The sequence below is a fragment of the Rhinatrema bivittatum genome, chromosome 6 (assembly GCF_901001135.1).
Source record: "Rhinatrema bivittatum chromosome 6, aRhiBiv1.1, whole genome shotgun sequence".
Lineage (NCBI taxonomy): Eukaryota > Metazoa > Chordata > Amphibia > Gymnophiona > Rhinatrematidae > Rhinatrema > Rhinatrema bivittatum.
The window spans coordinates 50,872,205-50,896,650 of NC_042620.1; the positions used below are offsets into that span (position 1 = coordinate 50,872,205).

Genomic DNA, 24,446 nt, shown 5'->3' on the forward strand with positions numbered 1-24,446 from the left:
AGTATTCAGCAGACGAACATGCACGAGAGTGTGTTGTGGAACTCTGCAACCTCTAAGGGCCTCATTTTCCAAGGAGTTACGATATTGGGGAGAGAGAGAGAGAGCGCGAGAGCGAGAGAGAGAGATCCTATAATGCCTATGCCCTAGACAAGTATTTCTATCCCTATGGGAGGGCCACCTAGTAACTCGAGGTGGGGATTAGGTATGAGCGTCGGGGGTTGGGGGCCACTTTCGCATTCCACATGAGACGTACGGAAAGAACAGTGGCCTCTAGTGAAGATTTGCTGGCCGTCAGAGTGAGGAAACTCACTCCAAGAGGAGATTTGGGCTACATTCTCTCCACCTAGCTTTTTGTTGCCCAGGTAGAGTGTCCATCAAGCTAGGTGGAGAGACCACTGTTCTTTCCGTACGTCTCATGTGGAATGCGAAAGTGGCCCCCAACCCCCGATGCTCATACCTAATCCCCACCTCGAGTTACTAGGTGGCCCTCCCATAGGGATACAAATACTTGTCTAGGGCATAGGCATTATAGGAAGGCTCGCTCTCTCTCTCTCTCTCTCTCCCCCCCCCCCCCCGGGGCCTGCAACAGGCTGTGTGGACCGCGATAACCCTTTACTGGCCCGTAGTGCACTCCGTAACGCAAATCAAAGGGTTGTAGTTATTAGCCGCGATAGCAGCCGCGCTAACACTTCGGCTGTTTCGCCGCACACGATAAACTGGTTCCCGCTTTACATATGCTCCGCCCCAACTCTGCCCCCTGAATACCAAATTACTAATTTGCATTCGCAAATCGCATGCGGTAAACTGCTTGGAAAATGAGGCCCTGAGTGACTGACCTGATCCCTGCAAAGTGAAATATTTTAAAGGAATATCTGGAGTAGAAGCAATAAAACAGGGACTTAATGTTGAGGATCCCATATGAAGAAAGTTTGGGAGCAGATTCTTGCATTTCTTACACTAGCAAAAACTGAAAAGGTTACTGGGACTGGATTTAGTCCTTTTCAAGTGGGATGGATAGTGCTGTAAATATTATATGCTCAGCAATTCTTCTAAAGCTACACAGAGAGGCACTGCTACTAGTTCAGGAAGCAAAACATTTTACCTCTTCAGGCAACAAAAAGGACAAATGATGTCCCAAAATAAGAAGTGTGGAATTCTAAAAGAGTAGGCAGTTGAGTATCTAGAGTTACCATTTCAAGGAAAATAATTGTAATAAAAATGACGTTACTTACATAGCACCTTACATGCATTCTGCAGATATTATATACAGTTATTACTGAATTACAACTGGTTATTTATTTTATTTACCTCAGAAATTTTAACAGTTAAGGTGGCTGTGATGGGATTTAATCTTATGAACCCCAGATTTATACAGATGTTACAGTTTTATACTGTTGAGGCATCCCACCAGAAATAATTATTCCCTAAGGCATCCCTTGGTAAACCTGACCTCTAGTAAATACTATGGTAGGGAATGGATATGTGTTTGATGTTTCAGATCCAGTGTTACTTGCTAAATAAAGCATAACATTTTATGACATTTTGTACCTTGCGATTTAACATCCCCCACATCAGTGTGTCCAGTGTTCCTTTTGCTATGAGGTAATGGATATGCACAGAACTGTTTTGCCCAATTCGATGAGCCCGGTCTTCTGCTTGTTTCATATGGCCAGGGTCCCAATACAATTCCGTAAACACAATGTGGGTAGCAGCAGTAAAATTCAAACCCTAACCCGAAAGAACACAAAGAAGTGCTAATCTAGTTACACATCCATAATTCTCACTACAGAATAAAATTACTATAATGCAACTATGAACAGTTAAACACCTCTCCATGTATATTTTATTAACAAGAAATAGAAGACAACTCTACGAAGAAGAGATTTCAGGGAGTTATTCTAACACCTGGTTTAAATTTTGCTCATAGTTATAGGTGAGGTTTAGAACTAGAAAAAAACAAAACTACTTCATCAGCAAGAATATGAATCTCAGAACATGGACTGGGTAAAGTTGATGCATCCATTTTACTATATTAAGTAACACAATGGAAATAAACCCTAATATAGTTTATAAAAAAATGCCTTTGCATTAGATTAGCATAGGGCATTGTTCTCCAGTGCTTACAGGAAGAGGCCTTTATCTACAAGTGAAATCATGAAACTTTATCAGATTTATCTTCTTTGTGCTGCACATTCTTAGCTATTATTTAACACAAACACAACAAACATACAAGACAAAACCGTTAATATGCAATTATAAGGAAGCAATTACCCAGTACTGTTTATTCACTGCATTTGTTTAGTTTTCTTCTTTGGTATCAAGGCTTATTACAAAATTATCTAGACTTTTTTTTTTTTTTGCTGCATTGTCCTGGGTGAGAGTTAACTATATTGCAATGTTTTGTTAAAATATGTTCATGCTGGTTTCTACAAAAATTGACAAAGGATTAATCTCTAATTTCCAATATTTATAAACATATTGTGACATTTTAGTGTACACAGAAAAACTTCCATAATAATATTTTTAAATTTAAAATACCAAAACAATTTCTATATAGCTTGCCTATTTCCCCCCCAAAAATTCTACAACTATTCTTGCAATAAAAGTATTTCCAAATATTAACAATAGAGCTAATTATTTAAAAAAATAGATAAGGTAATGCCTTATCACAGACAATAAACAAATTAAGAGAGACGATGAAAAGCTAAGAGAAATTAGGGAAGCTAACCAAATTGGTAACTACAGTAATAATGGGAGATTTCAATTACCCCAAATGAAGGGGAAAACCAAAAATTCACTACATTTAATAGTGGTAAAGCCTAATTGAAGGTGTCAGCAAGCCAGACGTTGTGTCTTCAAAGAGACCAACCGGTCTTTTCTATCATCCACTTCATTGATCTAATTTTTTAAGAAACCAAAACCTTTTATTATTTTCTAATGTCCAAAATTTTTTCTTTTTTCATAAGGTCCATATTTTTAATATAATTTTATAGTTCCACGGTCCAAAAAAATTATATATAGTAACAGCCCGTAGTGAAACACTGAAAAACGAGCCCAAGACAGCCGATGTTTCGCAATCGCTTTGCTTCTTCAGGGGCACATTAAACTTCTTATTTTAAAAAGACTGTTGCATGTAAACAATATAATAAAACAGTTCAGAATATTCAAAAAATTCATTAATGAAAAATACTTACCTTGTAAATGACTACCGTTTTGCACAGGTCTCGACATCTCAGCATCTCAAAGGAAGTGGAACCGGAAGCCTAAGCGTAGACGTCCTTAAAAGGGACGATTAGTGGATTATGATAAAATGTAGGAGGACCTTTTAAGAGTAGAAGATTGGGCGTTTATATTGCAGATGAAATTTAATGTGGACAAGTGCAAGATGATGTATATAGGGAAAAATAACCCATGCTGTAGTTATATAATGTTAGGTTCCATATTAGGAGTTACCACCCAGGAAAAAGATCTGGGTATCATAGCTGATATTTAATTAAAATCGTCGACGCAGTATGCTGTGGTGGTCAAAAAAGCAAACAATGTTAGGAATTATTAAGAAGGGAATGACAAATAAAATGGAGGATGTCATACTACATCTGTAACGTTCCATGGTGAGACCGCACCTTGAATACTGTGTGCAATTCTGGACACCGCATCTCAAAAAAGATATAGCTGCAGAGATCCAAGATGGCTTTTAGGTAGAAGGTTGGGTGAAGAGAGAGCTCCTGATATTATTTGAATTACCGCAAAAATTATGCCCCATACGAAGAGAAAGGAGAGAATAAGGATGGAGACCCCAACTACTCCAAGTTATACCCTTTCTCAGCTGGTAATTGATGGGTTTTTCTCACCTTTGAGCATGGTAAGTCCAGGAGAAGTGTCTGCTGTCGGCGTCGGGGTGGAGCATATGCCGGCGCCACTGGACCTACACAACTCCTTGAGCTCTGGAGCACCCGTAACGCCTGTGTCGCCTTATCTCACGTTATCCCAGGATTCGGGAGACGTAGCTCTCTGGGAGAAGTTGGAGGTACCCGACCCCATCGGGGGAAAAACGGGGAAGGAGGAGTGAGACCAAAGGTTAGAGGAAAAAAGGGAGTCCCACTGGAGCGAGAAAGGAGTGATAGCGGAGGAGAATTCTTAAGCCTGGAACCTCTAACGTCAACACCTGAGGGGCATGAAGGCATGGCGGCGGCCCCATTTGAGAGGCAAGAACATCGCCTACAAGGTAAAGAGAGTAGTAATGCTGGCTCGAGCAAAGAAGCAACACCAAAAATAACATTGGAAAATGTCTGGATGGTTTTAATGGAACTTAAATCCTCAATTGTGAGTTTAAATTCAACTTTGACAAACTCAGAATTGAATAATTCAAATAGATCCTCTGGTAAAAATGCATTCCGAGAAATTGGAACATTTAGAAAACCAGGTTAATCTGATGCAAAAAATCCAAGTTGGATTAACTCAAGGTGAAATGGCAAATGCAAGAAGGATAGAAATTATGGAGAATGAATCAAGATACAATAATCTAAGAGTTTTGAACTTTCCAAGCGTTAAGGTTATTTCACCTTTAGAGCAATTTAAAAAGTTTGCGTTGGAAAATTTACAACTTTCTCCAGAAACTATTCCACCTATCATAAAGATTTTCTTTTATTACCTGGTAAAAAGAAAAATAATGAAGGGCAAAATATTATTCCTCAATCACTGAATGCGAGTAACCTTACAGATTTCCTAGAACAAACAATGGAAGATCAGGTGGAATATCATGGAACTCTTTGTATAAAATTTCTTCATGCTGTGGACAGAGATAAAATATTAAGGTTATTTCTCTGTAATAGAGATAAACTCTATCTCGCTCAAAAAATCTGGATATTTCCTGATATAATTAGGGCTACACAGACACGCAGAAGAGATTTCCTTCAGATGAGCCAGGAGGTTAAAAACCTTAGGGCTCAGGTAATTGTTTATTACCCCAGTAAATGTGTAGATAAATTAAAAAATGTGAGATTCATGTTTCTAGAACCGCCCGAGCTTAGAAACTTTTTGGATGCACGTTTGCTTAAATAAATATCTTTACTTTACTTTGTTCACGGGTTAAGTAAAGAAAGCTCTAAAAACCTTCTAATTTTATGAAAAAAAATTTTTTCTTCTTAGATGCTCTGTTAAGTATCTGGATCTCCCAATTTCCTTATTACTACAAATTGATTGTATTGGTCTACCTTGGTTTTGTGTTTCTATTGGTTATATGCTGAGTTTATGTATTATTGACCAATATGTATGGTTTCAACTTTATTGTTAATATTTCACTCATTCATTGACAAGCTGTGACTGCCATCTATTTTGTTAAAAAGGCATAAATAAAAAAAATAAAAAAAAGAGATATAGTTGCAATGGAAAAAGAACAGAGAAGGGTGACCAAAATGATAAAAGGCATGGAACAGCTTCCCTATGAGGAAAGGCTAAATAGGTTAGGGCTGTTCAGCTTGGAGAAGAGACGGCTGATGGGTGAAATGCTAGAAGTCTACAAAATCATGAAAGGACTTGAATGGGTAAATGTGAAATGGCTATTTACTCTTTCAGATAATATAAGTACCAGGGGGCACTCCATGAAGTTGGTAAGTAGCACATTTAAAACAATTCTAAGAAAGCAAATGTTGCTTATCTGTAACAGGTGTTCTCACAGGACAGCAGGATGTTAGTCCTCACATATGGGTGACATCACAGGATGGAGCCCAACCACGGAAAACTTCTGTCAAAGTTTCCAGAACTTTGACTGGCCCCTACTGGGCATGCCCAGCATGGCACTAACCCTGCAGCCAGCAGGGGTCCCCCTTCAGTCTTATTTAAAAGCTACAGACAGTGCCAAAAAATAAAATAATAGTACGTTACAAACCCAACAATGCGGGGTGGTGGGCTGGTTTCGTGAGGTTTCGACTAACATCCTGCTGTCCTGTGAGAACACCTGTTACAGGTAAGCAACAATTGCTTTCTTACAGGACAAGCAGGATGGTAGTCCTCACATATGGGTGAGTACCGAGCTGAGGATGTCCGAACATGCACCAAATGTACTATTGAAATATAAATAATCATGTTTCTGTTCACTGTAAGTTCCACTAAGTTCCTCCTTGCGCCTTCATGTTCTTTGTTAATTGTTCAGCAAATAATTATTAATTGTTAATTGTTCAACTGTTCAATGTAAACCGCCAACGAGGCGATAGTTTCTCTTCCTTGTAAACCGGTGTGATATGTATATTATACAGGAACATCCGGTATATAAAATCCAAAAATAAATAAATAAATAAATAAATGTACCCAAAGGCCTGCAACAGGCACAACAACTGGGGTGGAATTTGGTAGAGGGCATCCTGAACCTCACTGGGCAGGCAGAAGGGTATTGGTACGTCACGCTGTAAATAGGTTACGAAGGACAGACTGGCCGAAGATGGAATTTTGTCTGCCAGATTTGTCCAAGCAATAGTGGGCTGCAGAGGTATGGAGAGAACTCCAGGTGGCAGCCCTGCAAATGTCAGGAAGCGGCACCGATCGTAGGTGTGCTACTGAAGTCGCCATGGCCCTCACAGAGTGTGCTTTAACACAGTCTTGAAAAGGAATGCCTGCTTGCTGATAGCAAAAGGATATGCAGTCCGCTAACCAGGAGGAGAGAGTCTGCTTACCCACAGGCTGCCCTAATTTGTTAGGATGGAAAGAGACGAACAATTGAGTGTAGTATGATGGATTGATTGAGGTGAAAATCCAAGACTACCTTAGGTAAGAATTTAGGGTGAGTGCGGAATACCACCCGGTCCTGCAGAAGTTTAGTGTAAGGCGGATAGGTAACTAGGGTCTGTAATTCACTAACTCTGCGAGCTGAAGTGATTGCCGAAAGGAAAATCACTTTTCATGTGAGATATCGAAGTTCACAGGAGTGAAGAGGCTCAAATGGTGGTTTCATGAGCTGACCTAAAACCAGGTTAAAGTCCCAAGAAGGGGCCGGAAGACGCCGTGGAGGCTTGAGGTGAAGCAAGCCTTTTAGAAAACGTGTTACAAGGGGTTGTACTGAGATAGGAACATCCCCAATGCCTTTATGGAAGGCGGCTACCACACTGACATGCATCCTAATGGAAGAAGGTTTTAGACCTGACTCTGATAAATGCCAGAGATAGTCCAAAATGTTCATGATTGGACAGGTAAAGGGGTCAAGGGACTGAGAAGAGCACCATGAAGTGAACCTGTTCCATTTATAAGAGTAAGCTTTTCTTGTGGAAGGCTTCCGTGAAGCAATCAAGACATGGGAAACTGGTTCAGAAAGGTTAAGTGGCTGAAGAATTAACCTTTCAACATCCATGCCGTCAGGGACAAGGCGTGAAGATTGGGCTGGCGTAGGCACCCGTCGTTTTGAGTGATCAGGAGCGGGTCCATTCCTAAGGGAATGTGCCTGCGAATGGAGAGATCCTGTAATATTGGAAACCACACTTGGCGTGGCCAGTGAGGTGCTATCAGGATCATAGTTCCCTTGTCCTGACGTAATGTCAGGAGAGTCTTCGAAAGAAGAGGAAGTGGAGGGAATGCATAAAGCAGACAGGTTGTCCATGAGAGGGAGAATGCGTCTCTGGGCTAAGAGTGTTTGCTGCGAATGAGAGAGCAAAAGTTCTCTATTTTGCGGTTATGGAGGGACGCAACGAGGTCTATCTGAGGATATCCCCATTGTTGGAATATGGAGTTCGCCATCGAGGGGTTGAGAGACCACTTGTGCGGTTGAAAGATGCGACTCAGCTTGTCTGCCAACACATTGTCCACTCCCGGCAACCAGGTGGCTCTGAGGTACATCGAATGGGAGAGAGCTTCCGCCCATATCTGCACAGCTTCCTGACACAGAAGGAAGGAGCCCGTGCCCCCTTATTTGCTGATGTACCACATGACCACCTGGTTGTCCGTCTGGATCAGGATAACTTGATTTGAGAGGTGATCCTGAAATGCCCTGAGAGCATATCTTATTGCTCGAAGCTCCAGGAAATTTATTTGGTGTTTGGCTTCCTCTGGAGACCAAGATCCTTGTGTCTGCAGATTGGCCACATGGGCTCCCCAGCCGAGGTTGGAAGCATCGGTGGTGAGAGTTATTTGAGGGCTTGGAGCTTGAAAGGACAAGCATTGGAGGAGATTGTTCTGATTTTTCCACCAGGCAAGAGACTGATGGAGTGAGTCTGTTATGTGGACAATGGTCGACAGGGGCTGAATGCTTTGAGTCCATTGAGACCTTAGAGTCCACTCTCATGGCCAAACGGGCCATTGGTGTGAGCTGAACTGAGGACGCCATGTGTCCCAGGAGGATGAGAAAGTGGCGTGCAGTCGCGGAGTGCTGAGACTGCAGCTGGTGAGCAAGAGACATGAGAGTGAGAGCTCGCTGCCGAGGCAGAAAAGCCTTTGCCTGCAAGGTGTCCAAGTCTGCCCCAATGAACAACAAGGTTTGAGATGGGACTAAGTAGGATTTGTCGTAGCTAACGAGAAATCCTAATGAAATTAGAGTGTGTAAGGTTAGATTGTGGGACGACAGAGCAGCTTGCTAAGTGGGAGCCCTGATTAACCAGTTGTTTAGATAGGGGTAGACGTGTACACCTTGGGTCCTGAGGAAGGCTGCAACTACTACAAGGCATTTTGTGAAGACTCATGGCGCAGATGCTAGGCCGAATGGAAGCACTCGTTATTGATAGTTCTTGGGGCCTACTAAAAACCTCAGGTATTTGCGATGAGGTGGGGTTATCGCAATATGAGTGTATGCATCCTGGAGGTCCAGAGAGCAGAGCCAGTCTCCTCTTTGTAGAAGAGGAAGAAGCGAGCCTAAGGTTACCATCTTGAACTTCTCTCGCTAAAGGTATTTGTTGAGGGCTCATAGGTCCAGGATAGGACGAACGCCTCCCGATTTTTTGGGGATTAGAAAGTACCGAGAATAGAACCCTAGGCCGTGCTGAGAGTAGGGTACGGGTTCTATTGCCTTGGACTGGAGAAGGAGGGAGACCTCTTGATCTAGAAGGATGGAATGATTGGATGTTCTCCACATTGGTAGAGGTGGGGAGTCTGGTGGCAGGGAGAGAAAGTTCAGATGGTAACCCTGAACAATTATCGCCAGTACCTATTGGTCTGAGGTGATTGAGTGCCATATTTTGTGGAAGTGGCACAATCGACCTCCCACTGATATGTGAGGCAGTGGAATCTGGCTGCTGCTCTCTAGGTAGAAGTCAAAAACCTGAAGCAGCCCTGGCTGAGAAGCTGCTTGTGGCTTTTGTTTCCGTGTCTGACGAGACTGGGCTTTTTGAAAAGGTCTCGTGGCACGGGATCTGGTTGGTGGCGGGTAGGACTTCTTCGGCTGGAAGAAGGACTTCTTAGAGTCCTTTCGGAAGGGCTGTTTTGAAGAGAAGTCAGGAGGAATCAAAGAGAGCTGTCTGAGAGTCTCATGATAGTCCTTAAGTTCCACCACTGTCCGTTGAATCTTCTCCCCAAAAAGGTTATCACCCACACAGGATAGGTCAGATAACCTGTCTTGTACCTCAGGGCGAAGGTCAGGAGACTTGAGCCAGACCCATCTCCTTGCCGAAATAGCTGCTGCAGACACTCTGGTAGCAGTATCGAAGATATCATAGGATGATCTGATCTCATGCTTGCCTGCCTCAAAACCCTTGTTTACTAGGGTTGAAGCTGATCTTGGAATTGTTGAGGCAGGGTATCTGTCAAGTCTTGTATCTGCTTAAAAATGACCCTATTGGCTGCTGCTTGTTTTCTTCACTTGCCTGCCGGTGTCCTGCTTTGTGGGAGTTCTTTCCTCTGGATATTTGCTGCGGACATTTCTTCAGGAGTGGTAGGCTGCTGGCGATAGTGGTCGGGTGAACCCTCTTCCGGGCTCTGACGTCAGAGGGAGGAGCCCAGGCAGACGCCCATAAGAACGGCGTCTGGGGAAGGAGTTCTTTGCTGCTGCTTGTTTTCTTCACTTGCCTGCCGGTGTCCTGCTTTGTGGGAGTTCTTTCCTCTGGATATTTGCTGCGGACATTTCTTCAGGAGTGGTAGGCTGCTGGCGATAGTGGTCGGGTGAACCCTCTTCCGGGCTCTGACGTCAGAGGGAGGAGCCCAGGCAGACGCCCATAAGAACGGCGTCTGGGGAAGGAGTTCTTTGCTGCTGCTTGTTTTCTTCACTTGCCTGCCGGTGTCCTGCTTTGTGGGAGTTCTTTCCTCTGGATATTTGCTGCGGACATTTCTTCAGGAGTGGTAGGCTGCTGGCGATAGTGGTCGGGTGAACCCTCTTCTGGGCTCTGACGTCAGAGGGAGGAGCCCAGGCAGACGCCCATAAGAACGGCGTCTGGACGGCGCGTCGCCAAAGCTGCGCGCCTAAGGGGCGCGGGCTTTGTCGGGCTTCGTCAGAGATTCTAGGACCGTAAAAAATTTTTTTCTGTGAAATAAGGCGTATTGGTGGAGCAAGCTACCAGCCACTGCGGAACCTGATCGGATCGATTGTGTCTCCAAGGAGTCCAATAACCAATAAAAAGAGGTACTTTTTCTGATTAATAGCTGGGACCTATTCCTCTTGGGTATGCCCCATACCAAGAGGAAAGGGAAAGTAGCAACTTCAACACCTGTTGTGAACCATAACCAGCCAAAAATACAGGATATCTTTGGTAAATCCGTAATAGTAACACCAGAGGCAGAAGTCGCTGGAACTGAAGCCCAGGAGCAGGGCCTTAATTCCCTGACTTATGAAACATCTTTGAGCCCTGGTGCTCCCTTAACCCCAGATCAACCAACGGGGAAAGAAGGAAAACAATTTCCATCTATTGACACCAATATATTTGATACTGGTTCTAAATTTGACCTTAAAGGAAAAGAGATGGCAGGAGTTCAAGGGGAAGCATTGACTGGGATATCTTTTTCAACCCCCTCAAATTTTACTTTGGAGGGGATAGGCAAAATGGTCTATTTAATGCAAAAATCTATAAATGACCTGTCAATTATGGTTCAGGAAAGTCTGAGTAATGGTAAAATATTACAATCTAGGACAGAGAAATTGGAAGAGGCAGTAGCTAACATGAAACAGAGAGTTGAGGAAACGGAGAAAGTTCAAGTAAACTTGATTAAATCTGAAAGGATGCAATCAAGTAAAATTGAACAATTGGAAAATCAACTTAGAAGATCTAACTTACGAATTCTAAATTTTCCTAGAACACATTTGCTCTCACCTAGAGAGCTCTTTAAGAGTTATCTTTTGAAAATTTTAAAACTTTCAGAAAGTACTTTACCAACAATAACTAGGATTTATTACCTATCTCAAAAAGTTCTAAGTAATGATCCATTAGTACAAGGTCTAGAGGTACAAAGAGAGGATACAGATCTATCCGAACTTATTGAAAGATCATCTGACATGGAAATTAAACAGCGTGCTACTTTGGTAATACAATTTGGAGATGTTTCTCAGAGAGATAATATCCTTAAATTGTATTTTAAAAATCAGAATTCCAAATTCCATGGTTTTCCGTTAAGGATTTTTCCTGATGTTTCTTTAAATACTCAAATACGTAGGAAGGAATTTTTAGCCATGAAGGATAGAGTCATTCAAAGAGGTGGTAAATTTCTTTTGCGTTTTCCATGTAAATGCGTTATTATAAACCAGGATGCAAAATATCTGTTTAATTACCCAGAGCAATTGCGTTCATACCTTGAATCCTGAATCTATCTCTTGGGAGAATAAAAATGTAGAAACGGATTAGACACAAATCTTAAAGGGTTTTTTTGTTTAGATTTAAAATATATTGCTCCCCTTAGTTTCTTAACGATTAGGTTCTGTAATTTCTGCTATTTTTTGATTTAGAGTAACACAAAGAAGTATGCAGTAATATAGATTGTTTGTTTTCTTTACTCGTTTTATATGAGTATAAAATGTTAAGTGCATATTGTCTGGGTGTATCTTCAAATAATCTGTAAAGTTGAATAAAAATAAAATTAAAAAAAAAAAAAATGACCCTATTATATTGGGTCATATAAAGCTGATAAGCGGCAATCCGGGAGATGAGCATTGAGCCTTGGAATATTCGGCGTCCAATGGCATCCAGAAACTTCTGTTCCTTGCCAGGGGGGAAAGAAGTGTGAGGCTTTGATCTCTTTGCTTTCTTTTATGCAGATTCTACCACTACAGATTGGTGATCCACTTGAGTTTTCTGAAAGCCTGGCGCTGACTGCACCAAATAGGTAGAGTCAGCCTTTCTATGCACTGGAGCAATGGATCCAGTTCTTCTTGAGGAGATCTAGAAGAACCTGGTGGATAGGAATGGAGGTTATTTCTTTAGGAGCATCCAAGAATTGGAGCAACTTCATCATCTGATGTCTGTCATCCTGTTCAGTCTGCAAATGGAAGGGAACCAATTCAAACATTTCCTTCACAAAATGTGTAAAGGAGAGGTCCTCTGGAGGAGAACGCTTCCTACTTTCAGTGGGTGAAGGTGGTGAAGGTAAATCATCGGTGTCTGGCAAGGAATCATCAGTCCAGGTATCATAAGGATCAGCACCTGTTCCTCTAGGAAGTAGAGGGGGACGGGGTGGTGGGATACCTGAAGGTCCTGGCCTAGGCTCCGAAGGAATCGGAGGAATTATTGGAGGCACCGATGAAGGCATCGAAGGCACCGGCGCAGGCATCGAGGGAATCTGATGGCTCGGTGGCGCCGACGGATGTATCGGTGGTGAGGATCGTATCGGCATCGATGATTGAGGCAGAACTCCCGATGGAGGGATGCGAAACGGTGTTTCTCCTCCCGATCACAATGTAAGCAGGGAGGGCATCGGAGCCATTGGTGACCGGGGTCCACTGGTGGAAAAGCGGCAATGAGCGCTTCCATCCTGGAGAGCAGCGGTGCCAATGCTGCCACAACCGGGTCGGTGGACGGTTCTGCAATTGGTACCGGTGTCGGAGGAACCTGGAGTCGTTGCATCGCCTTGTCGATGGCCTCCTGAACCATCCGGTCCAGTTCTTCTCGGAGACCTGGAGCAAGCAGCCCCGGCTCCGGAACAGAAGAAGGAGGCAGAGGCATAGCCGGAGGGGCCACCATTAAAGGCGGAGTTGCGGCTCCCGATCCCCTGTCGGGTGAGGGTTGCCTCGGTGACCCGGTCGCCGAAAAGGTCGGTGCCTTTTCTGGACGGGGTTTCTTCGACGCCGGCTCGGACGATGCCGAGGTCGATTTTGCTCCCTTGATGGCCCGAGACTTACGGTGTCAATGGTGATGTTTGTCTCTACGATCCCCTCGGTCCTGAGGGGGAGTAGAGGGTGTCGAAGGCCGAGATGTCATCGATGCCGGCACGAAGTTGACGGTGCCGATTCTGACGACGTCGATGCAATGGATGGAGTCGGGGTTTGAGCATGGAAGAGAAGTTCCATCTTCTCCATTCTGGCCTTGCGACCTTTTGGTGTCATAAGGGCACATTTGGTGCAGGTCAAGATATCGTGCTCGCATCCTAGACACATAACACAGACTTTATGGGGGTCTGTGATGGACATGGTGCGATTACAGTCCGGGCACAGACGGAACCCCAACGCCATGGCCATAGAAAAAAATTGAGCCGCGGTACGGTCGACGGCCAATAGGCCGCGAGGGCCAAACTCGACGGTAATCGACGGAAAACGGGTAAAAACTTACCGGAGTACAGCAGACTGAAAAAAGTTAAAGGAGGGACCCCTGTGGGGCAAATAAACTTTTAGTAATTCCGTGAGAAAAATTCCTGTCAGGAATTTCTGCAGAGCTCCTTTACTGTGAGGCTACTGCTGCGCGGAAAAAAGAAGACTGAAGGGGCCTGCTGGCTGCAGGGTTAGTGCCATGCTGGGCATGCCCAGTAGGGGCCAGTCAAAGTTCTGGAAACTTTGACAGAAGTTTTCCATGACTGGGTTCCATCCTGTGATGTCACCCTTATGTGAGGACTACCATGCTGCTTGTCCTGTGAGAAATTCTTTTTCACTCAACACACAATTAAGCTCTGGAATTCGCTGACAGAGGATGTGGTTAAGGCAGCTAGTATAGCTGGGTTTAAAAAAGATTTGGATAAGTTCCTGGAGGAGATGTACATAAACTGCTGTTAATTAATAGGGAATAGCCACTGCTTGATGCCAGGATTAGTATGATGAGATCTATTTAATGTTTTGGTACTTGCTAGGTACTTGTGATTTGGGTTGGCCCTTTTTGGAAGCAGGATACTGGGCTTGATGGTCCCTTGGTCTGACTCAGTATGGCATATCTTTTCTTATGTTCTGCACGATGGGAAGACATAGGGGTCTAATTTCACTTTATCTGTATTTATCTCTAAATGTGTCATTCTATTTATTTCCTCCAGACCACAAAAGGAGAACATAAAGCAAAGGTTAAATCCTAGGCCCAGCAACATTATCAGTGCAAAGAAAGCCGCCTTGCATAGGCCTGTAAACTTTCATGCTAAGAAAGACAACAAAAAACCCATAATATAATCAAATCATGTATTCTCATTTTTCAAAGCAAGTTATACTTTATCATACAAAGTGACTAATAAGGATACTGGAAATTTCTTAAGAATGAAAAGTAAAAATTCAATCTAAAGGATTTCTGAAAGAAAAAAAAAATCAAAACATAATTCAAGCTACTGATCACACCAGTATTAAAATAGCTTACGCTAATTCACATGGAATAATGAATAAAATCAAGAAAACAAAATGCAGGGTCATTGCACAGTTATATTACTGTCTTAAACCATAACACATTTTATGGCCAGAAGAGGAGAAAAAAATTTTCAACAGAAAATGATGATGTTACTTTAGATGTCTAAAACATAACTTCATGGTCAGATTAAAAGGTGAACATACAACTGATCAATCTCTTTATTCTGCACATTTGCAGTTCAAAACTGATCAACTTTATGTGACTTTTCTCTCACCCTTCACCTTACCTTACCTGACCTGCAGCCTGAATACTCAGAATGGCTACACGAGTATCAGGATCATTCTGAAACTGATGGACAAGATGAACTCTTTCTGATGAAGGTACGCTTCCATCAATTCGAATGTAACGTGCCTGTGTTATGCCAGTACAGGAAAAAAATAAAATAAAATGGGTTACCAATAAAAATAGCCAGAATGAAGATGATGCCACACAAACTAAATTAACAAATCAAAGCATACTTTTGACAATACAGAATTTCTAAAAGAAAGTCATTTCATTTTGAGTTTCTTCACCCCCAGCTACATATATTCTCCAATAGTGATTATTACTGTAACAATTATTTTTTTTGTTTAAACATTTTTTATTGATTTTTGATAACATCAAATAATACAACACTGAGAAGGGCGAGGTCCTGAGCCCTCCTCAGAACTAACCACCAACAAGTTTCAGGTGCCAAGATAACCCCCCTCCCCCATCCCAACCCCAGAGGAATTAAGCAGGTGAGCTACATTCTGCCATATCAAATTATGTCATCCAAGTACTGCACAAAGTAAAAAAATATAAAGGTTAATCATTCACTACAAGGCTACGAGCATGATGTGGGAGTGATTGAAGGTAAGCTTGCCATACAGTGAGGAACCTCCGCCTGCCCCGCAGGGATGCACACGATGCCAGACATTCCATGGTTATCATGGCATGTAAGCAGTTCCTCCAGGCCCAAAAGGATGGAGCTTCTGGAGACCGCCAAACTGATAGGATCACCTTTTTCCCCCACAAGATCTCAGAATGGAACCCTGCCTGTTGACATTCTGGAAAAAACTCAAGACCTGGCTATTTCAACAAGCCTTCCCCTTAACCGTTCCGGTGCATGGATAAGTGCCACTTAGACAGAACTCTATATATATCTATCTAGGCATCTCCAAAATACCGCTTGTTAAGTTTACTTCGTCTAACCTCAGCCTCTAGCTACTTCAGCTCCCAAGTTCACTCGACCTTGTTTTATTGTAACCTTGTTTTATTGTAACCTTGTTTTATTGTACCCAGGGCAAGTCTTGCCTCACAAATCTGCTTCACGTTTTTGAAGGAATTAATAAACATGTGGATAAAAGTGAACCGGTAGATGTAGTATACTTGGATTTTCAGAAAGCGTTTGACAAAGTTCCTCATGAGAGGCTTCTAGGAAAAGTAAAAAGTCATGGGATAGGTGGCGATGTCCTTTCATGGATTGTAAACTGGCTAAAAGACAGGAAACAGAGAGTAGGATTAAATGGACAATTTTCTCAGTGGAAGAGAGTGGACAGTGGAGTGCCTCAGGGATCTGTATTGAAACCCTTACTTTTCAATATATTTATAAATGATCTGGAAAGAAATACGACTAGTGAGATAATCAAATTTGCAGATGATACAAAATTGTTCAGAGTAGTTAAATCACAAGCAGATTGTGATAAATTGCAGGAAGACCTTCTGAGACTGGAAAATTGGGCATCCAAATGGCAGATGAAATTTAATGTGGATAAGTGCAAGGTGATGCATATACGGAAAAATAACCCATGCTATAATTACACAATGTTGGGTTCCATATTAGGTGCTACAACCCAAGAAAGAGATCTAGGCGTCATAGTGGATAACACATTGAAATCGTCGGTTCAGTGTGCCGCGGCAATCAAAAAAGCAAACAGAATGTTGGGAATTATTAGAAAGGGAATGGTGAATTAAACGGAAAATGTCATAATGCCTCTGTATCGCTCCATGGTGAGACCGCACCATGAATACTGTGTACAATTCTGGTCGCCGCATCTCAAAAAAGATATAATTGCGATGGAGAAGGTACAGAGAAGGGCTACCAAAATGATAAGGGGAATGGAACAGCTCCCCTATGAGGAAAGACTAAAGAGGTTAGGACTTTTCAGCTTGGAGAAGAGACGGTTGAGGGGGGATATGATAGAGATGTTTAAAATTATGAGAGGTCTAGAACGGGTAGATGTGAATCGGTTATTTACTCTTTCGGATACTAGAAAGACCAGGGGCACTTCATGAAGTTAGCATGGGGCACATTTAAAACTAATCGGAGAAAGTTCTTTTTTACTCAACGCACAATTAAACTCTGGAATTTGTTGCCAGAGGATGTGGTTAGTGCAGTTGGTATAGCTGTGTTTAAAAAAGGATTGGATAAGTTCTTGGAGGAGAAGTCCATTACCTGCTATTAAGTTCACTTAGAGAATAGCCACTGCCATTAGCAATGGTTACATGGAATAGACTTAGTTTTTGGGTACTTGCCAGGTTCTTATGGCCTGGATTGGCCACTGTTGGAAACAGGATGCTGAGCTTGATGGACCCTTGGTCTGACCCAGTATGGCATTTTCTTATGTTCTTATGCTTCTTTCTCATTGTTAATGTTAATGTTATAACCCCCTTGTTCACTGTAAACCAATATGATATGATCGGTATCATGAATGTAGGTATATAAAAGAGCTAAATAAATAAAGACAAGCTTTACGTAAAAGCAGGCATGAGCCAGGATCTCTAATCCGAATCGGGGATATACACCCAAATAACAGCCATAAAGGAGTGACTGGGAAAGCAACATCTAACAAATCAGCCATATAGGCCGCCACGCGACGCAAAAAGCACTGTAAAGGAACGCAGGTCAAAAAACATGGGACAGGTTACCTGTGGCATGTCCACAGCGGGCACATCCTGCCGAGGAAGCTATGGTTAAATGAAAAGCCACTTGTGGCGACACATAAGCTCGACTTAAAAATTTAAATTGGAGTTCCCGATAATACATATTGCTCGAGATCATGGCTATCCGCCGAAAGCACATCCTTATAATGGACTGAGTAACAACAAAGTCTCCATCTCTATTCCAGCGAGATTCTAAGATCGAACACATGTCCACCTCAGAACTGTGGTGTATTTTCTTATAATAAACCGACAGGTACAGGGCCACAGCTTTCTCAAAACAAAACATCAGATCCAGAGTGTGAAACACCGAGTGGATCCTACTTTCTGCAGGTATCGCCTGTATATAATGCCCAATCTGTAAATAAGGGAAGGTGTGTGTGGCCCCAAAACCATAAAGTGTCAGGAATTCTTTGAAAGGAAGGAGCGTTCCGTTTTTCATTAACAAGTGTCCCAAAAGAGTAATGTCCCTGGACTCCCAAACCCGGAAACTGATTATTGTAATGCCCTTCTACTAGGTCTACCATACACCTCACTAAGATCCCTACAAATTTTGCAAAACACAGCGGTAAAAGTTTTAACTGGCAAAAGTAAAAGAGAACACATCACCGAAGCACTGGCTGAGTTACACTGGCTTCCCATTGAACAAAGAATACAATACAAAACACTATGCACTATACATAAATTAATACATAACGAAAACGCAGACTGGCTAAAAACAGCCCTTCGTGTACACATCCCTAACAAAAACCTAAGGTCAGCCAACAAAGCACTCCTAACTATTCCATCAGTCAAAACAGCAAGACTAACACAAGTAAGAGAAAGGGCATTATCCTTGGCAGGACCTATACTATGGAACTCCATGCCCTTGGAGTTAAGGTTACAAAGACACAGCAAAACCTTTAGAAAAAGCTTAAAAACCTGGCTCTTTAAACAAGCTTTTCAAAAAGAGAATGGAGAATAGAAACGAGGGAAGTGCAAGGTACGAACATTTAAACACCCACACACACGGCAGTAATCACTAAGTGTGTAGTTTTTAATATATAGCTCATCACTAAAGGATAAGTTACAATTATAGAAAATAGTTTTGTACTCAAAACGGATATAGAGAGACCTGGACATGATTTATCACATTTAACAATTAACAATGATTACAAATTATGTTACTGAACCTTATGGCACCTGTGTAAACTGTCAGATTTTAGTATCATTAATTTTATGTGCCTTGATTGTAAACCGTTGTGACGGTACCCACCTTAACAACGGTATAGAAAAAGATTTAAATAAATAAATAAATAAACTAGCTGACTGGGATCCCGGGGTGAACTCTGCATTCCTGGATACAGGGAGAAAGTAAGCACACAAGGCAGGGATCTTCAATAGGTTGGCCAACCACGTCTGCCGAAGCGGGCATACGAGCACTGTGTATGTAAGAAAGGATGAGAGATGGGTCGGACTAGACTGTACCACATATGTCGGAGCCACAGGAGCCTTCAAAGCATTATCCGCGTATAACGGGGTATGAACCTGCTTACCCGTTAGCCAATCCCTAAGAATCCTTAAATTGCAAGCCAAATTATATGCAGCCAAATCGGGCATCCCCAGACTGCCCCACTCGCTTTTAACCAGGAAAGGGGAATTCGGGATTTCCCTCCCCTCCAAACAAACTGCCGCAGGGCACCATCCAGCCTGTTAAGTTCCTCCCGCTTTAATATGATGGGTATATTTTGGAGGAGGTAAAGCCACTTTGGCAAAATGGTCATTTTAAATAAATTAACTCGGCCACTGAGGGAAAGAGGGAGGTTACTCCAATTGGCCAAACTGTAGACTGTTAATTGCAACCACCTGGGGATATTGGTCTGATATATTTGTTCAGGATCTGCTGGGAGATATACCCCTAAATAACAAAGATGGTCTGTAGCCCATTGTAATGGAAAGGAATCTGACCAGCTAGCTGGCAGGGTAGTTGGATAGGCTAATGCAGAGGATTTAGACTCATTTAATCTGAGCCCAGAAAAGACACCAAAGTCCCAGACCAAGCGTAATAGTGGGGGCAGGGATTTCTGGGGTGCTGTAATGAAAACCAACAGATCATCAGCAAATGCTACACTTTAAAAAATGTGTGAGCCAAATCGTATACCTCAAACTTCACAGCTCTGGTGGATAGCAAGCAGAAGGGGTTCCAATTGTAAAATAAACAGTAGTGGCGACAGCGGACATCCCTGCCTGGTGCCCCTCGCTACCTCAAAGGGTTCAGATTGCGTGCCATTCATAGGGATGACCGCCCTGGGAATGAAAAAACCATCAAACCCCATCAAACTCCATTTTTTGCAAGATATTAAATAAAGAGCGCCATTCTAACCTATCAAATGCCTTTTCGGCATCAAAACTTATGGCTAGATATGGAGTGTCCATTTGATGGCACACTGTCATGGCTGTCTGAACTCGTCGGATGTTGGCAAGCGCATAACGCTGATTAACGAAACCAACTTGATGGTCCCCAACAAGAGAGGGTATAATGGTGGCCAGTCTATCCGCCAATATCTTGGCCAGTAATTTGTGGTCCAGGTTTAACAACGATATCGGGCGATAGGACTCGGGTAAAAGGGGATCATTGCCCACTTTAGATATGAGAGTAATTAGGGCCAAATTATCATGGGCAGGAAAGGAACCGCGAGCGATCAGTTTCGAGAACCCAGTGGCCAAAGGGCCTGCAATCTGGTCGACTAGTAATTTAAAGAACTCCTTAGTATAGCCATCTGGTCCTGGGGCTTTGAAAGTTCGGGCGTGGCGAATAACCAGGCGGACTTCATTCTCCATTATGGGCTGATTTAGCCTCTCCTTTTGGTCTCTGGATAAACACGGAAGAGATAACTGGGAACAAAACCTTGCATAAGCCTCTTCACTCCCACCCTCTTCACTCCCACCCTCCGAGGTATATAATATGGAATAAAAGTCTCAAAATCCCTTTACGATAAAGGGGTTATCCCTGGTCACCGTGTTGGGAGAGATTCGCAGCGCTGGGATAAACCTATGTGTTCGAGCTGACGAATCAAATTGGACATCATCCGCCCAGTTTTATTAGTGTTGATAAAGACGAAATTGGTAATATGTGAAACTTTTCTTCGCCTGCTGATGGAGAAGGGAATTTAAAGCCGCCTGCAAGGAGCGGTAGATATCACGAGCCTGCTCAGTCACATCAGCAGCCAACCTAATCCGGGCCTTTCGAAACTCTGCACTCAACATTATGATTCTCTTATTAAGAACCTTCTGGCAATGGGAAACATAAGAAATAATATCGCCCCATAGTACCACTTTCGCGGTGTACCAAAACAGGGCCGGCTGGGAGGCATGAGATTGGTTAAGTGCTGTGTAGTCAGCCCATTTAGTTCATATGTAGTCTCGGAATTGCTTATCATTAACCAAAAAATAGGGGTAGCGCCAAAGTTTAACCACAGGTTGGAAACCGGAGAACTGAAAGTCCACCCAAATGGGGGCATGGTCGGAAATTATGATATTATCGATTACCGTGTCCTGAACAAGATGGAATGCGTGACTGCTTACAAGGAAATAGTCTAGCTGCGAGAAGGACACGTGGGCTCAGTAGACATGCATGAAGTCATGCTCCATTGGTGCAAAATTCGCCATGCGTCCAACAAATGCAGCGTATCTTCCAAAAGCTGCGGGCCCCGTCCCATGCCCTGCTCCTGGTGGCAGGTTTGAGATACATCCAATGTCGCATCCCGAACGGTGTTGAAATCCTCCCCCCCCCCCCACCCCGATAACAAGTATGTCTGAAAAAAGCTGGGGCTGTATGTATTAGGGGCATATACACTGCATAACACGACAGTCTGGCCATAGAGTTCAGCAACCAAAATAAGATATCGGCCTTGGGGATCCGCAATTTCTTTGTGAATTTTAAGAGGAAGCTGCTTATGTATCAAAATGGCTACGCCCGCCGACTTCGAGGAAGCTGAGGCAAACCTAACTTCTGACACCCAGTCTCGGCGTAATTTAGCATGTTCAGCCGCGGAGAGATGTGTCTCCTGTAAGTAGGCTACCAGGGTCAGTTATTTCTTCAACAGGGAAAGTACTTTAGAGCGCTTTACAGGCGAATGTATCCCACAAACATTCCAAGAAACAAAACGTGTGAGATTACTCATAACCTAATCTGAGATATAGAGAACAACAACTTGGTATCCAGGATTTCCTGGCGGGCGCTCTCCCAGTGGAGGTTCCCCCCAGTGCTCCCCTTTTCCAAGGGAACTGTGAAAGGAACTATGAAAGGAGCAGTACCATCATGATCACTCACCCACAAAGACAAACAACCAACCTCCCCACCCACCTCTTTCCTACCCCCTCCCTCCCCCCATCCTCTAACCTCCCTAACCTTCTCCCCCTCCGTCCCCATCTCGTCCCGCCCCCATCCCCCCAAGTCACCCTGACTTCCCCCTCCTGACTCTTCAACATCCAAACCCTCAAAACTTCCATAGGGGAAGTGTGGAGATCACGTTGAGATGTGCTTGGGTCCCTGCCTCACATCCCACATGAAACAAGGGCTGGATGCGCCCCAACCCCTAAACCTGAAAACAAACCCATCTCCCGAGATTAAGCCTCCCCTAGCCACAAATGGAAAACATCCCCGCTCCTGCATTATCAAAATCCAGGAACTCCAAAGAACCCTAAAAACAATCCTAGAGGAAGTGCCACAGATTATAAATCCAAAATCAGTCCACGAAGTCAAGAAGCAGCGTGGGAGCCGGATTTTCTCGTGAGATGTAATCCAACAGGCCATCCATTCTCCAAATACGTCCTTGTTAGCTCCAAGTGTCTGTCGTTTACCACACTCAGCCAGCACAGGGAGTTCACCAACTGGCAGTCCGTGATACTGGCCCAACCAAAGTGGGGCTGCTGGCCTTGCGGATCCCCAAAAAAAGAAGAGACCAAACTGGCGACAGAGCCACAAACCTGAGGCTACAACAAACAGAGAACCATGTCAAGATCCAGAACGCAATACAAGTGTATTATCCTTCCCATGCAGCCTCGGCGAACAAAAGGAAAAGTGGACGCCTCTGTAGCCGCCGCGGGTCGTTGCAAACCTGGCCATGATTTAACTACCCGGATTCCAGGCAGCATCCCTTCATGGAACAAGGGAATCCCCAAAAACTTTGGCTAACTCAGCAGATTCAAAAGTATGGACCCGAGCTTTGTGCCAAATCTTCAGACGGGCTGGCAACAGCAATGCAAATTTGATGCCCCGATTATGCAGGCAGGAGCAGATTGCAGAGAAACCCCTCCGCCTCAGACAATGAAGCTGAAAAGTCTTGGAAAATGCGAAGAGAGTGTGAGTGATACAACAGCTCCGACTTCGAGCGGGATGCCCGCCAAATCTACACTTTGTGGGCCGAATTCAAAATTTTTGCAATGATGAGCCACGGGCGGCCCGAGGTCAGTGCCTTTGCCCCAAGCCGATGGGCTCGCTCCACCATCAGCTTCCCCTGCAGATGGGGCAGGGTTAGCATGTCAGGGAGCCAGGTTTCCAAGATCGCACATAGCGAGCGCTCAATTCTCTTGGGAAACCCCAGGAACAGAAGATTGTCGCGACGTGCCCGATTTTCTAATTATCAACTTTAGCTTGCAGGTCCTTGAATGCATTATCATGGGCAGCCATCTTGGTTGCAGTAGCGGTCCCGGCATCGTCTAACTCCGCAATCCGCGTTTCAGCAATGTCTAACCGCAGGGGCAATGCAACTAAGGTGTCGTGAACCTCCCCCAGCTGAGCCGTGATTAAAGCCCATTTTTCATCTAAGGCCTCTCTGATCGCATCTTTGATATCCGCAAGCGTAAGCGGCAATGGTGGGGAAGGGGGACTCACTGTCTGCAGCGGTCGCCATCTTTAGGTCTGGAGCCCTCCTTTTTTCCTTATACTTTTTGCTGCTCTTAGTCGTCATTGGGAGTGATGTCTTGCTCCGAAAACGGAGAGTGGACATAAGCCCTGTCCCTGATGAGGTCTTACATTAAAATTCAGATCGTGGTGCGTTAGGATGATTCGCGATTAGTGAGGCGGGCCAGGAGCCAGGAAGAAACACGTCTTCCCAGCTTACCACATCACGTGACCTCTCATTGTAACAAACTGAAACTGATCATTTTGGAAAGGAAGGAGGCTTCTTGGTCCATGGGTTTCATCCGCACTGGTACATAAGTTCCTGCAGAATGTTATTTGCCATCACTGTTTCTGAATAACTTAATGGCTCTGTCATAAAAATGTGTCTTGTAAACAGTTTAAAACAAGAATTTAACTTAACCTCTGCTTAAATTTTTTTCTCATTCTTTCATTTATACCTACTCAAATTTCTTAAAATAGATTATTCAGCAGTCTCCTTACCATTATCAGTTACATTAGACTGTATATGGTATACGTATTTATTTGTACAATGCTTTTTTGCAGAGTAATACACAAAATAAAACATCATGCAAGTCAAAGATAAAAGGAGTAAGCAACTCCATGTTGCAATCCTATACTGACCAATTTTAAGCTGAAGTATGAAACAATCATTAAGAAATAGAGATGAATGAATATATTTTCAGTATCTGGTCTGGGATATATGTGTGTGGGGTGAGGGGACAGGAAAAATGGAGGTTACTCAAAGAAAAATGCAGTTATCTGCTTTACCTTGCTTTCGATAACAGCCTCTGTGGCAGCTTGAAGCATGGTTAGGTGGTGGGCAAATACCAAGAACTTGAGCTTGTCATTTTCAAGCATCATTTTAATGTAATCCTTAACTGCTCCTGCCTAAAATATAGGAAAGAATAATCTATATTACAAATCTCAGAATGAAT

At 43.4% G+C, this 24,446-nt stretch overlaps 1 protein-coding gene across 5 annotated transcripts in view; it reads right to left on the minus strand.

Annotated features, from left to right (window-relative positions):
- Positions 1-24,446, minus strand: part of ZRANB3 (zinc finger RANBP2-type containing 3) — a 593,631-nt gene that overhangs the window by 225,050 nt on the left and 344,135 nt on the right. For all 5 annotated transcript variants that reach the window (XM_029605377.1, XM_029605376.1, XM_029605378.1 and 2 more), the window contains 3 exons: positions 24,280-24,399; positions 14,937-15,056; positions 1,549-1,728 (listed from right to left, as the gene is read on the minus strand). In XM_029605377.1, the coding sequence (XP_029461237.1) occupies positions 1,549-1,728; positions 14,937-15,056; positions 24,280-24,399 (420 nt within the window). The remainder of the gene's footprint in view (positions 1-1,548; positions 1,729-14,936; positions 15,057-24,279; positions 24,400-24,446) is intronic.